The 15708-nt window shown below is 47.9% G+C and overlaps 1 protein-coding gene across 1 annotated transcript in view; it reads left to right on the top strand.

Moving 5' to 3' along the window:
* Cndp1 (carnosine dipeptidase 1) overlaps nt 1–15316 on the top strand; it is a 28602-nt gene extending 13286 nt beyond the window's left edge. The window contains exons 4-12 of the mRNA XM_090352959.1: nt 242–404; nt 1589–1677; nt 4919–5119; nt 5752–5836; nt 7197–7357; nt 8463–8627; nt 10427–10568; nt 13135–13282; nt 14312–15316. Coding sequence (XP_090209085.1) covers nt 242–404; nt 1589–1677; nt 4919–5119; nt 5752–5836; nt 7197–7357; nt 8463–8627; nt 10427–10568; nt 13135–13282; nt 14312–14402 — 1245 coding nt within the window. The 3' untranslated portion in view covers nt 14403–15316. The remainder of the gene's footprint in view (nt 1–241; nt 405–1588; nt 1678–4918; nt 5120–5751; nt 5837–7196; nt 7358–8462; nt 8628–10426; nt 10569–13134; nt 13283–14311) is intronic.
* The last annotated feature ends 392 nt before the right edge of the window (nt 15317–15708 follow it).

The following is a 15708-nucleotide window of genomic DNA, read 5'->3' as shown; positions in this document are numbered from 1 at the left end:
AGCAGGAAAGTCCTTGAGACTCTTATCTCCAATTAATCACAGAAAAAGCTGGAAGTGTCACTGTGGCTCAAGTGTTAACCTTGAGCAAAAGAAGCTCAGGGTCAGTGTCCAGGCCCAGAGTTCAAGGCCCAGGATTGGCAAAACAACAACAGAAAAACAAAGAAGTCCTGTCCAAGGTAGGCAGACAATGTCATGTTCAGAATTTTCTGGAAGAACAGTGTGAGCCTCTCTCTTTCTGTAGCTGCCAGATGGCCAGAGTCTCCCACTGCCACCCATCATTCTGGCTGAACTGGGGAATGATCCGAAGAAACCCACTGTCTGCCTCTACGGACACCTGGACGTGCAGCCTGCACTGCGGGGCGATGGGTGGCTCACCGACCCCTTCACACTGGTAGAGGTGGACGGTCAGTGACCGCTGATTCTGTGGACAGGGCTGGCTCGCAGAGTCAGAGTCAAAGATGCACCTCTGTTCCTAGGCCTTTAACACGTGGATGCTGGCAGCTCACTGCTGCAATCCCAGTTCCTGAAGAGGCTGAGATCTGAGGATCACAGTTTGAAGCCAGGCCAGACAGAAAAATCTGTGAGATTCTTATGTCCAATTAGCCACGAAAAGGCTGGAAGTGGAATTGTGGCTGAGATAGTGAAGTGTCAGCCAGCACCCAGGCCCTGCTACTGGAACAACAGCAAAGACAATGAATAGAAACGTTGTTCTCATGACTTCTAACAGGCCCCATGTGCCTGACTTCCTTCCTTTTGTGGAATAAACCAGGACTTTTTCTGTGCCTCTGGATGGGGCTGTTGAACAGTAAGAAAACAGTTGTGAGGTCATATGAGTTCTTTTTGAAAAATACAGAGCTGGGGGTGTGTAGCTCAAGTGGTAGAGAGCCTGCTTAGCAAGGGTAAGACTCTGAGTTCAAATCCCCATTTGGAAATTCAAATATGGTTTCTATTTTATAAATAAGAGGAAAGATTAGTGGAAATCTATTCTGCAAATTGTAATCTATTCTACTATTCTGCAGATTGTAAAATCTCAGGAGAAGCCATGTTCCAGGCTTCTCAGGAACAAATCCTCAGGCCCCCTCAGTGAACAAAGATAAAGCAGCCAAAGCAAGCTGTGAATTTCATATTATCATGTTTTGCATATCATGATTTGCATATAAGCAGTCACATTCTGCAATTTCAGAGCAAGATTTGTGCCTGGGATATTGGAAACTATTGTTAAAATTATTACTTGTGGAGCTGGGACTGTGGCTTAGTGATAGAGTGCTTGCCTAGCATACATGAAGCCCTGGGTTCAATTCCTTAGTTAGTACCACATACACAGAAAAAGCTGGAAGTGGTTCTGTGGCTCAAATGGTAGGATGCTAGTCTTGAGCAAAAAGCAGCCCAGGGACAGTGCCCAGGCCCTGAGTTCAAGCCCCAGCACTGGCTATATATATACATACATATATAACTCATAATGTCAGCTAAATAAAAATGCTAAAGAAAATTATTACTCGTCAAAGAACATTTGTTTTAGCTCACTCAGTTTGGCAGAGGTCTCTGTGCTGTTTGAAAATTTCTTCTCCCATTTCCTATTTCTTTGCAGGCAAACTCTATGGACGAGGAACCACAGACAACAAGGGCCCTGTCCTAGCTTGGATTAATGCCGTGAGTGCCTTCCGAGCCCTGGATCAAGTAGGTGGCCTGCTGGAGGGGGGCGGGGGGAGGAGGATGAATCAGTGAGTGTGTGTATGCCATTTCCTGGGTCCCTAGTAAGCTATGCTCTGTCCCCTATTTTTCCCAGCTGTCCTTGGAAGATGCAGAAACTCTGTCACATTCATTTTATCCGTAGGAGGAGTAAGTTTGGGAAGGTCAAGACATTATTTCGTGTGGCCGGGTTTGGGCACAGTGTTTACTGCCCACGCCCGCGTCCCACGCGTGTGAGGACCTGCCTCCTCACTCCCAGCCTTCTTCCCCCTCCCTCCCTTCCGCAGCTGGCATCCCTGTGTGCAGGGACACTTGGGGGAGAGGAGGCAGTGCTGTTCAGGAGAGAAGCCCTCACAATGGAGCAGCGGCCGGGGTGACAGGACTCTGCCACGGTCACTCCCCAGTTCCCACAGGGCCTCTGGCACCTGCGGAGAGGGCCTGGAGATCCAGAACGTTGCACGGGGCACCTTGCCTCAGTTTTTCTTCTGCTCACACTCGGCTTGATGATTCATTACTGGTGCAGGTGGAACAGGACTGGCAGCAGTGAGGTGGGGGGGGGAGAGGGGGGTCAGTGCTGCTTCAGTGGGTGGGGGGACCTGCAGGAAACTGGACAGCTGGCTCTAAACTTGGCCCCACAATGTATTAGCTCTTGAGGGCACAGGGTTTGTGAATGTATGCTTTAAAATGTTACCGCTTTGCCGGTACTGACTGGGGGCTCCGGAGAAGGCCCGGCCCAAAGAACCCTGGATGGACACAGCTCCTGGCCCCTGACTTAGACTTCCAGTGGTGCTTCCCAGACGTTTATCAGAGCAGATTCAACCCTTTCTTCAGATGAAGGGGTCTCCCTCCCTCTCTCTCTCTCTCTCTCTCTCTCTCTCTCTCTCGCTCTCTCTCTTCTCTCTGTCTCTCTTCTCTCTCTCTCTCTCTCCTTTCTCCTCTCTCTCTCTCCTCTATCTTTCTCCTCTCTCTCGCCAGTCCTGGTCTTGAACTCAGGGCCTGAGCACTGTCCTTGGACTTCCTCAAGGTAGAGCTCTACCACTTGAGCCACATCACCGTTTCTGAATTTTTTCTATGTATGTGGTATGGAGGAATTGAACCCAGGTCTTTGTGCATGCTAGGAAAACACTCTACTGCTAAGCCACCCAGAGTTATTTTCTTATCCACAGCCCTTCCTTAACTCAAGAAGTACTGACCTTGAATGTGTTATTCCCTCCCTCCTACCCTCCTTTCCCCCCTTTTCTTATCCACATAAACAATATTTATAAGAACACTCCTAGCTGGGTGCCCTGGTGACTCACACCTATAATCCTAGCTACTTAGGAGTCTAAGAGCTGAGGATCGTGGTTCAAATCTAGCCTGGGCACAAAAGTCCAAGAGACTCTTATCTCTAAGTAATCACCAGAAAACTAGAAGTGGCACCTTGGTTCCAAGTGGTAGAGTGCTAGCCTTGAGCTGAAGAGCTTAAGGACCGTGCTCAGGCCCAGAGTTCAAACCCCACAAAAGTCAAAACAACAACAACACTCCTATGTAGAGGCCAAAATCTACAAGTTATATGGTAAAAAACAAAAACAAGCAAGGCTCACTTCCCTGGACACATCTCAATGCCTCTGAGCCTCATTTTGTTCCTCAGTGAGCGAGAATTTCTACCTCACAAGCTGCTTAGGAAGGTAAAGTGAAGAGAATTCTGCAAATTTGGCATGGTGATGCACGCCTGTAATCCCAGCGTTTGGGAAACAGGCAGGAGGGTTTTAAGTTCTAGGCCAGCTTATGCTACATAGTGAGACCCTGTCTAAAAAAAGAAGGAAGATGAAGAGAGAAAGGAAGGAGAGAGGAAAAAAGGAGGACGGGAAGAAAGAGAAAGGAGAAGGAAGGAGGAATGGAGGGAGGGAGGGGAAGAGGGAAGGAAAGAGAAAGAGGGAGAGAAGAAGGAAGGGGACTGAGAAAGGGATGGGGAGGCGGGGAGGGAGAGCTCTGCAAATGTCTTCCAGTGATGCCAGGCCATCCATGAGGGTTTGCTCTTTGCTCCCTCTTTCCTCTCTGCCTTGCTCTCCACCGAGTTCTTAAACGCAAACACCTCACTGGGTCATCTTACTGAGGACAGAGCTCTTGTTAACACTCATTGTGAGGAATGAGCTGTGCAGGGGGGCAGTGCTCATTCCCCAGCCCCAGCAGGGTGCTGAGGGGCAGGGTGGAGACCAGACCAGTGGCTGCTGTCCTCGCCCTCCGCTCGTCCTAGCCATTGCCTTGCTGTGTTTTATTAACGGTGGCTTGCCAGTAAGTGCTTACCAGCTCCACTGCATCTCAGAGATTGCATACTCATTAACTGTGAAGGAAGGTGAAGCCTTCTACACTGCAGCTTCACCGCCTAAGATGTTCACAAGTGTGATGGCCCTTATCCAAATGGACACCCCGGGTGCTTGTTTTCTAATTTGTGACCCTGGCTCACCGGGCCAGCCCAGGCCCGGTGACCCAGACGGTGCTCCATGGATTATCCTCAGAGCACCTGGCCTTCCTGCCACCTGCTCTTCCCAAGGCGGTCAGAAACTAAGTTCAAGAACCCAATGGGAAAAGTGGCACACTGTAAACATTTTAAAGGGGCTCTTTCTGTGACTCATGTTAACAGGAGGAAAACTCAGTTCCATTTTGCTGCCAGATCAAAGGCTTTGAATAAATTAAAAGGCAGATTGGAATCATAGCGGAAAAGTAAAAGACACTGGAAATAAAAATGAGCCTATGGCTTAACAGTCGTTCCAAGGAAAGAACTCTCGTTTACCTTCTTCAGAATTCTTAGGGCAGAAGAGCAATTCATAGTTGTTCTCAGGAAAGCCATTTTGGGGAAGAGGAGGAGGAGAAGGAGGAGGAGAGGAAGAGGAGGGTGGTGGAGGGAGGACAGAGGAGAGAGGATGGAGGAGGAGGAAGAGGAGAGGAGGAGGAGGGTGGTGGAGGGAGGAGGGAGGATGGAGAAGGAGGAGGAGGAGGGAGGATGGAGGAGGAAGCCTCCAGCACAGGAAGCTAGATGGTGTTGGGGCACAGCATTCATGGGTGGACCAAGCCGTCCATTCACCCAGCTGCATCTTGAGTTCTCCTTGGGCTTCTATGGAAACTCCGCTGCTGGAGATGGAGCTGTGGGGCTTGCACACACTGGGTGGAGAGAGTGACTTCATGTTACCTGCAAACAGAACGTGGGCCATGCACACTGGACAATCTTCCTGTTCTGTCACCACCCCAGGACCTCCCTGTGAATTTCCAGTTCCTCCTGGAAGGGATGGAAGAGGCCGGTTCTGTTGGCCTGGAGGAGCTTGTCAGGAGAGAGAAGGACCGCTTCTTCTCCAGGGTAGACTACGTTGTGATCTCAGACAATCTGTGGCTCAGCCGCCGGAGGCCTGCGCTCACCTACGGCACCCGAGGGAACAGCTACTTCACTGTGGAGGTGCGGGCCATTTGGGCTGGGGATGGAGGGAGGAAGAAGGAGGGAGGAGTCCATTCCGGGAAGCCCGGGCATCGTGGAGGTTTTGGCATGTAGGTGTGATCCAGTCCAGTGAACTGGGGCTTTGTGGGGCAAACACCGAAGGTGGAGGAGGGATGGCAATGCAATCTGGAGGTGGAAACTGTCCCCCCTAAAGGACTGCCTGGTCCTCAGGGCCTCAGGGAACCCAGGCCTAATGCAGGGCCCAGGGGACAGGGCAGGACCCTGGCCTGCAGGCGCCCAGTCTCTCGGCCTTAGTTTCCCACCTCAAAATTGGTGCCCTACCTTCCCTCTTCCCTCGGGAGTTGCTATGACTACCTGTGATATTTAGTTTGGGACTGACACAGAATTTCCTTCTCCTCTCCATTCAGACGGACGACCTGTGGTAGAATACACAATTAGAACGCTGATGGGTAGGGGAGAGGTGTAAATAATTACAGTTTAAGCTGCTGGGTCACTTAATGGAATGGAGGCTGATTAGTCAAATTGGTCTCTTCACACCCAGGCAACTGTGAAACTACGTTTTTATGGGCCAGATGCTTCCACGGGTGCCAGAAGACCAGGAGGGAGTCATGTCTTCTCTCACCTTCTTACAGGTGAAATGCAGAGATCAGGATTTTCACTCCGGAACCTTTGGTGGGATCCTTAATGAGCCTATGGCTGATCTGGTGGCTCTCCTCGGTAATAATTATTCAGATCCTTCTTCCCTGCTTTTTTTTTTTTTGCCAGTCTTGGGGCTTGAACTCAGGGTCTGGGCAATGTCCTTGGACATGTTTTGCTCAAGGCTAGCGCTCTGCCGCTTGAGCCACAGTGCTTTTTCTGAGTACGTGGTGTTGAGGAATCCCAGCCAGGGCTTCATGCATGCTAAGTGAGCACTCTACCATTAGGCTATGCTCACCCCTCTTTTTATTTCCAGTCCTGGGCTTTAAACTCAGGGCACCCAAGCACTGTCCTTGGACTTTCTCAAGGCTAGAGCTCTTCCACTTGAGCCACAGCACCACTTCTGGCTTTTTTCTATGTGTGTGGTACTGAGGAATTGAACCTGGGTCTTTGTGCATGCTAGGTGAGCACTCTACCACTAGGACTCCCAGTCCCCCTCCTCTTTTTTATGCTTTACTTTTTTTTTTTGAATTCTGCATCTGGGCCCTGTCCCTGAGCAATTCAGCTCCAGACTACCACCCTACCCCTTAAGCCATAGCACCACTTCCAGTTCTTGGTGGTTAATTGGAGATAAGAGTTTCATGGGCTTTGGTGCCCGGGCTGGCTTTGAACCTTGATCCTTAGATCTCAGCCTCCCGTGTAGCTAGGATGACAGGCGTGAGTCACTGCGCCTGGATTCTATGAGCTTTTTGTTGTTGTTGTTCAGGGCTAGCCCTCTACCATTTGAGCCACAGCTCCACTTCTAGATTTTTGGTGGTTATTTGGAGATAAAATTCTCACACAGGCAGAAAAGCCTGGCCTGGCTTTGAACTGTGATCCTCAGCTCTCAGCCTCCTAAGGTAGGATTACAGGAGTGAGCCACTAGTATTTACCTACTTATTCAACAGGGTTTAATCATGATATTTCCATACACATATACTGTATTTTGATTAAATTTACCTCTGTTATTTCCCTTTCTTATTCCTCCCTACCCCTTTAAAAGTTTTAATATTTCCATACACGCATAATCTTCTCTACCTTGTCACACTTAACCTTTCAACTCAGGATATGATAGTTGGGGAGATATGAGCCTTGCTCGTGGCACAGGAGTTCCAGTCGAAAACGTACGCTTGACACAGGGGAGTTAAGTTCACTGGATCTATTGTAGACCCATGTGTTTAGTCAGCTCCTCCACCAGACCAGCTGACCATTACAACCCAACTTTGTCTGGGTCCACCTGGTAACCTAGCTCCTTCTGAGTATCTCTTTTGAGGTGGAGTTGTTACCAGTGGTTCTGGAGATGGAGAGCAGAGGCTGTCACCAGGTCTGCTGCCATGCAGGATGCCAGCATCAGCTCATTTGTCATTTTTACTTGGCTTTGTTTTCCATGTGCATCTTGCAGGTAGCCTGGTGGATTCATCAGGTCATATCTTGATCCCTGGAATTTATGACCAAGTTGCTCCGATTACAGAAGAGGAAATAGAAAAGTACAAAGCCATTGATCTGGACCTAGAAGAATATCGGAATAGTAGCCAGGTTGAGAAATTTCTGTTTGATACCAAGGTATGGCCAGACGATGGTGGATTATCTGAAGAGGAATGATGATAATAACTCAAGTTTTCCCAGTGTTTACTTAATAGCAGATGGCGCTGAGAATCTGAGAATCTGTGCTTGCTAGGCAGGTGCTTTATTTCCAAGCTATACCTCCAGTCGTTGTTTGCCCTGATCATTTTGGGGGTAGGTTCTTCTGCCTGCGATTCACCCGTTTTGGGCTTCCTGTTCATAACTGGGATGACAGGGATGTGCTACCATGCCCAGCTCTTGGTTGAGAAGGGGTTTCGCATGTAGGCCTGGGCTGGCCTCAGATGCCATCACGCTGCTCTCAGCCTCCCACAGCTAGGATTACTGATGGCAGCCACTGGTGTGTGGTCTGAAGTAGTTTATTCACATGAAGCCCGCACCAGCCTTCAGCCAAAGAGCTGTGCTTCGTAAAGAGTCTGGGACTGCTTGAGACCTAAGACCTCAACTTGTTCATCTTCTGAGTACAATCAGCGTTTCTGGGATAATCTGCATGTGACTGCGTTTCTTCCTTTACTAAGGAGATCCAGAGCCCATTCCAAGTTTAGACAGCCTTGCTCCTCCTTTTGCTAAAGAAAAAAATAAAAGGCCTGCTTGGCAGCTCTGGCTGAATCCCAGGGGAGCTGCCCAGAGAGGGCAAAGTCACACAGAAGGGAAGTAAGTGGCAGTGGTGGGGGTACTCGACCCCTCAAAGTAAGGCCACAGGTGGGAAGACAACTCATTCAAGGCTTCAAGAGTCCTTCGAGGTCTTCTGAACAATAAAATCTGGTTCACAAGTTATCATTGCAATGATGGTGGGTAAAAGTTGATAATCGAATTCAGTATCTGATTTCCCTTCACTGCAAACCCCAGGGCCCAGCAGACAGGGGGGCGGGGGGTGCTCTGGAAGGCAGTGGGGCAGGTGAAGGCACTCACCTGGCTTTCTCAGGGAGGAGGTGACTCATCTGTCACTGGCAGGCCTCAGATGCATCAGGTTGGTGATTCAAGCTGTGTAGTCCACACAGGCGGGCTCTAATATTATACAGAGGGGTGTGGCAGTTCACGTGAATTTCACTCTGACGTTCTGGGGATGGATTTTATCTTAACTTAGGAGGAAATCCTGATGCACCTCTGGAGGTACCCATCTCTCTCTATCCACGGGATTGAGGGCGCCTTTGATGAGCCCGGAGCAAAGACAGTCATCCCTGGCTGCGTCACAGGGAAGTTTTCCATCCGCCTCGTGCCTCACATGAACCTGTCTGTGGTGGAGAAGCAGGTGACAAGATTCGGCATCCCTCCCCTGCCCCCTGCAGGGAGCCATCTGTTGTTGCCCATGCAGCATCATCCTGTCCAGTATGCAGAGGTGGCATGGCGGAGACCCGCGGCCAGTCTTGCTCAGGGAGAACGTCTTCCACCATTCTATGCAATTGTAGTGGTCACATAAATGTGTCCACTTGGAATTTCAGCGGTGGGAATTTAAAAAAAAATAGATGGTAGCTAAAAAGGCAAGATTAGATTGTCATTTAGATGGAGTATCTAACTGCTTATCCCTGGATGCAGTCAGAAAAATCTCAAGTCCAATCATTAGTTTTTTTTTTTTTTTACTGTGATGTCTGAGGCCAATACTTTGAAAGCAGCCATTTTAATGAAAATGTTATTTGGAAGGAGTTATATGTTTAAGTTATCAACCCATCATCGATTTGTCTCGAGTTAGTTTAACAGAAAAGAGGCTGTGGAATAAATGGGCTGAACAAATAATGCATCCAGCTCCTGTGCCCCTCTCCACTCCATTCTCCTTCCTTGTTAGCACGCATGATGGTCTAAAAAGACTCCCTGGATCCGGCCCACTCCTTCCCACAGCCCCCTTCCTTGCCAGGGACTCATTTTCCCTTCCTCACAGCACACCATCCACCAGGGCAGGCCTCACAACTCATTCCCAACACGTAGACAGATGTGAACACAGGAAGGGAAGAAAAGTCTCTGAGGATGGCTGGGGTTTTCCCTGGAAGACTTTCCCAGCAGACTTGGAGGAAGGGAAGAGAGGAACACACTGCCTCCTTCCAGGGTTTCTTGGAATGGCTCCTACTTTCCAGCAATTCCCCAGATGCCTGATGCTTCTAGCACGCTCACCAGGGTGCCAATTAGTCAAAATTCAGGGACATTCCAATTGAGAAGTTGTGCTTGAAGTATGCCTCATAATTTTCAGCAAACATTACTCAAAACAGCAGAATCTGAATTCAAATTTAGCTAACGTTTCTGTGATAAGAATAGGGATTGTGCTGGGAATGTGGCTTAGTGGTAGCATGCTTGCCTAACCTGCATGAAGCCCTGAGTTCCATTCCTTAGTACCATGTACACAGAAAAAGCCAGGAGTAGTACTGTGGCTCAAGGGGTAGAGTGCTAGTCTTGAGCAAAAGCAGCTCCGAGACAGTGCTTAGGACCTGAGTTCAAACCCCAGGACTGACCAAAAAAGAAAAAAAGATTGCCGAAGCCTCTGAGATCTTGCACACTCTCGGGACTCCCCTGGCTGACCTAAGGAGCAATCACACCCTTCATTACTGTAGAGATTCTGGGTTTGAGTTCAGGGCATCATGATTGCTTTGGCAGAGGCTGTATAACCTAAGTCATTATCTCAACCCAACCGAGCCCTCATCAACTGTCCCTTCCCTCCTTCCCTCCCTCCCTCCCTTCCTCCCTTCCTTCCTTTCTCTGTCTATCTCTCTCCCTCCTTCCTTCTTTCTTCTTTTTGTCACTCCCCACTCTCTTTCTCTTTCCTCATATCCCTCCCTCCCTTCCTTCTTTCCTTCTTTCTTTTCTCTCTTTCTTCTTCTTTCTCTCCCTCCCTTCCTCCCTCCCTTCCTTCTTTCCTCCCTCCCTCCCTCCCTTGCTTCCTTCCCCACCTCTCCCCTCCCCCTCCCTATTTTCCTTTTGGGCTGTACTAGAGATTGAACCTAGGCCTTCATAATTTCCAGGAAAGCACTTTAGTTCTGCTCAATTGATTTCTTGATGAAAGACCATACTTACTGTATGAGAAACTTGAAATGCTTTCTTACTATCCAAAATGTCAACTTGTAGGTAAAGCAACATCTTGAAGCTGTGTTCTCCAAAAGAAACAGTTCCAATCAGATGACTGTCTCTTTGGTGATAGGGCTTCAGCCATGGATTGCAAACACTAGCGACAATCAGTATCTTGCAGCAAAAAGAGCCATCAGAACAGGTAAGCGCTCAGTTTGGAATCACCAGTTTGCCATGGGGGTGGTAAAGCTTGTGAAACAGTGGATCAGCAGACGCTCCTGAAACTCAAATGTCACCTCCCTATCTGGGGTGCAGTACTGAGTCCACACTATGTCCAGGCACTGTATGCGCACTGTCTTATGTAGTTGCCCCGTTTTTCCTATTTTACTGAAGAAACTGGGGCTTGCAGAGATTAAAAAAAAAAAAAAAGAAAAGTAATTTGCTGCCAGGAGTTTGGCCTAGTCGTAGAATGCTTGCCTACCATGCATGAAGACTCAGTATCACAAGCACAAAAAAAGCCGAAAGTGGGGCTGTTGCTCCAGTGGTAGAGTTCTAGCCTTGGGAAGGCCCAACAGCAGTGCTCAGGCCCTGAGTTCAAAGCCCAGAATTGGCCAAAAAAAATAATAATAATTTACCAAGTGCTGGGAATGTGGCTGAGTGGTAGAATGCTTGCCTAGTCTGTATGAGGACCTGGGTTTGATTCCCAGTACCATACACTCAGAAAAAGCAGAAGTGAGCTGGGTGTGAGCCTGTAATCCTAGCCATGCAGGAGGCTGAGGTTTGAGGATTTTGGTTCTAAGCCAGCCCAGGCACTAAAAAGTTCCTGAGACTCTTATCTCCAATTAATCACCAGAAAACCGCACTGTGGCTTAAGGCGTAGGGCGGTCGCCTTGAGCTGAAGAGCTCAGGGACAGCACCTAGGCCCAGAGTTCAAGTCCTATGACTGACAAAACAAACAAACAAAAAAGCAAGTAAAAGTGGCTCAAGTGATAGAGTGGTAGCTTGAGGAAAAGAACCTAGCCAGGTACCAGCGGCTCACGCCTTTAATCCTAGCTACTCAGGAAGCTGAGATCTGAGGATCGCAGGTCCAAGACAGCCAAGGCGGGAAAGTCTATGAAAATCTCATCTCCCATTTAAAACAACAACTCAGGAAAGGCTGGAAATGGACCTGTGGTTCAAGTAGTAGAGTACAAGCGTTGAGCAGAAAAGCTCAAGGACAGGGCCAGGCCCTGAGTTAAGCCCCAGGACCAGCAAAACAACAACAAATTAAAAACTTCCTGGAAAATGTTGGGCCAGATGTTAAAACCCACAACTTATCTTCTATAAAAGCAATGGAGGTCTTTGGGAGTAGAAAAGAAGAAATGAAGAAATGGAAATCTACAGAAACAAGCAAGAAGACATTGGCAGCCAGAGAAGAGAAAGAGTGGTCATGGCCCACACTGTGTGTGTGTGTGTGTGTGTGTGTGTGTGTGTATGCAAGCGTGCGCATAAATGTGCTTGTTATTTGGATAAATGCCATCTCCTCTGTCAGCCATAGACCATCCTCACAGTGTTTGGGTCTTTACATGCCTTTTTTTTCCCCACCACCTTTTTTCTCTTTCTTTTCTTTCTTCTTTTCTTTCCTTCTTTCCTTCTTTCTTTCTTCCTTTCTTCCTTTCTTTTTTTCTTTCTCTCCTTCCCTTCCTCCCTCCCTTCCTTCTTCCTTTCTTTTTACTTTCTTTTTTTTTTTTCCGGTCCTGGAGCTTGAACTCAGGGCCCAGACACTGTCCTTGAGCTTTTCTAATCACTTGAGCCACAGTACCACTTTGGGTTTTTTCTTTGTATGTGGTACCTAGAAATGGAACCCAGGGCTTCATGCATGGTAGGCAAGTACTCTACCACTAGGCCACATTCCCATCCCGAGTCCTTAATTTCTACAGATGTATGACAGAGTTTTCTCCAAGTCCACAGACTATTTGGCAGAGTCAAACACCACACCACCCCAGAGAGAGAGTCAGCTCCTAGTGAGGGTATGTGAGAGACCTGTGGAAGGACTTCCTGGAAATGCACTTGATATGTCAGATGGCAAAGCCTTTGAGAAGCTTAGGTCCAGTCCACCTGCTGCAACAACAGCCACATCTGGATACATTTTGGGTTGGTTCTGGGGGTTGAACTTGGAGCCTCAATATCTCACTGGCATTTTTACTCAAAGCTGGCACTTGGCTACTTGAGCTACAGCTCCACTTCTGGCTTTTATTTTTTTGCTAGTTAACTAGAGATAAGAGTCTCAGGGACTTTCCCGCCCAGACCACAATCCTCAGATGTCAGCTTTCTGAGTAGCTAGGATTACAGACATGCACCACCAGCACCCTGCTAGGAGAGCTGATTTCAATTCCATAGGCTTCTAAGACCTGACCAGGGCCTACAGTTCGCTGAGCAGTGGGCCTGGGCTTGGGTGGAGAGTGAGTTCTTCCAGGAGATCTGGGCTTCCAATCCCAACACTGTGACTTCAGGCCTCGTCTCCAACACAGTACTGTAGGTCTCTGTAAACACATGCCCGTGTATCCCACCTCGCCTTTGGGGTCATCCGAAAGGTGTTGTAGGTGGTCTCCATTTTGCTGTCATCTGAAAGGTGTTGTAGGTGGTCTCCATTTTGCAAGCATATCCCTCTTGCCGTAAGACCAGAGAGGCTGCCTGCTCTTTCTTCCTGCCTGGCAGGGACACATCTTATGGGGCTCCTTTTGTCATTACTTGTTGCTTTTCTGGTGCCCTCTTTTCTTGTGCTCTAGTGTTTGGAATAGAACCTGATATGATCCAGGATGGATCAACCATCCCCATTGCCAGAACATTCCAGGACCTGGTGAAGAAGAGTGTGATGATGCTCCCTCTGGGTGCTGTTGACGATGGCGAGCACGCTCAGAACGAGAAGATCAACAGGTCAGCTGTTACGTGACAGACCCCATGGCTGAAACAACGAAGATTTGTCTCGGCACTGTTCTGGAGGCTGGGAAGTCCCAGGCGAAGGTGCCAGCTGCTGAGTGCCTCTTGAGGGCTTTCTTCCTAGCTCTCAGACCACTGCAATGGATGTCCTTTTCTAATAGAACCAGAGACCTGAGGAGCTGGGGAGGGAAAGGGGAGGAGCAGGAGAGCCCAGGGCCTGGCAGGAAGTGAGCAAGCTTCTTCTTCTCCCAGGGCACCAGCCCTGGGAGGGTGAGGCTCGCTGTTCTTCCCTTGTGGTCTTAACAAAGGCCTACTTCTAAATACAGTTACATCTGGCATTAGAGCGTCAATACATGAATTTGTACATACATACACTGTGGGCAGATGATACAACAGTCCTAAGCTTCCCAGACTAGTGAGAAACAGAATGCATCTTAGAAGTCCCTGCCATGCAGTAGTCTTGAGTTGAAGAGCTCAGGGACAGCGTCCCATGACCCCCCCCCCCCCCCACAAAAGAAATCCCTGCCATGTCCATGGTGAGAAACTAAGGAAAATGGACTTTAAAAATATATTTTATTGTAATTAATAGAAGGGTTACATTATATTCACCAGATAGAAGGTGCATTACTTCACATACATTGATACCCTTTCTCATGTCTTGGTCCCCATTTCCCTCCCCCCACCTCCGCCCCTCATCTTGCTTCCCCCCTTCCCTATCCTATTTCAAATAACCAAATGAACATATATACAATATATCAGATAACAAGGTGAAATACTGTAACAATATGAAATAAGGAAAATGGACTTTTTTTTTAAATATCTGTGTCTGGGACCAATACCCATCCTCTAATAATAACACTTCACAATAGATTTAATAAGTACTTTTCATCCCTGTATCTCAGGAGTGTCCTACCCACCTTAAAATTAACTTCATAATATAAAATCTTCCTGTCTAAATGGTTGAATACCATTCTTCCTTCATTTGAATGGAAGTTGTAAGTTTCTCTGCATTTTTCTTTCCATTAGGTGGAACTACATAGAGGGATCCAAGTTGTTTGCTGCCTTTTTCCTGGAGGTGGCAAGACTGCATGCGTCCAATGACAGAAATCCTCCTTGACCTGTGGAGAGATCCCTCTCACCCCCAGAGATGGAAGTGTAATAGCCTGTACAGCTTTACTGATACAGTAAAGTACCCCATTCAAAACCAGGGGTGGAGGGAGAGAGAAGAGAGGGGGGAGGAGAGTGGGAGAGAGGAAAGAAGGTAGGAAGAAAGGAAGGAGGGAAGAAAGGAAGGAAGGAATTGTCTTAGGACATTTGGGCCAATAATAAAATATTTTAAAGGCTGTTACTATTTTCTATTTTACTATTTGTGGTTGGGGTGTAACAGATAATACTGTTTGGGGCTACGACATCTCACTTCAGGATACTATCCCAAGTGAAAAATATGCTGAGCAAGAAGATGGTAGAGTGACTCAGTAAATTGGAATTAGACCTTAGAGGTCAGGAGGGCAGTTAGGACAAGGGCTAGCCAGTCCCTGCCAAGCTCCAGTTGTTGGAGCTTGGAGTTTTGTCCAATAAGATGGAATTATTAGTTCTCTCCAAATGGTTTGGCTCCTCCCCAGAGGCTGCCTGGGCATGGGAAAGCATATAATCCTGTCTTTCTTGATATGGGAAGTGGGGTCCGTAAGAACATAGGACCACTCTGTAATGCAGTCTGGGGTAGGAAGTGTTGGAATGGAACATCTCCACATTCCTGTTCGAGACTCCCTACCTGTCTACGTCTAGCAGTTGAACACTCCAGTTCTCACTCTCCTGAAGTCACAGCTAACTGTGCCTGGATTGTCTTGAGTCCTGTCTAGTCACCCAGGACTGTGTTCAGTCAGCATAATCTTGAAACACGGGGCAGTTCTTCAGTTAGGTGCTTACCTTATAATGCCACTGAAATAATCCATCTAGTTTGCTTTCTGGGTCCTGAAGTGCTAGCTTCCTCTTATTAATAAAAATCTTTTCCTCTACCACTATGATGACTTCTCTGTGGGTTCATGTGTAGAGTTAGTAAAGTATGGTACTGTATTAACCTCTTATTCTTCAATTATTTACTCCTGTTCCTTGGGAGCTGAAATGAACAATAATCACATCTTCATGCTTCTGAAATTTCTTGTTCAAAATGAGTTGTTGTTTTGCCAGTCCTGGGTCTTGAACTCAGGATCTGGGCAGTGTTTTTTTCAAGGCTCGTGTTCTACCATTTGAGCCACAGCACCACTTCCAGCTTTTTCTATGTATGTGGTACCAAGGAATTGAACCCAGGGCTTCATGCATGCTAGGCAAGCACTCTACCACTAGGCCACACTCCTGACCCAAAATGAGTTTTTAACGAAATTCCAAACTTCCCTGTCTTTCCCTCCTGCTCCTCCCACTCCTGA

Source organism: Megascapheus bottae, chromosome 19 (assembly GCF_031878675.1).
Source record: "Megascapheus bottae isolate mThoBot1 chromosome 19, mThoBot2.hap1, whole genome shotgun sequence".
NCBI lineage: Eukaryota > Metazoa > Chordata > Mammalia > Rodentia > Geomyidae > Megascapheus > Megascapheus bottae.
This window is presented reverse-complemented; position numbering and strand designations above follow the sequence as displayed.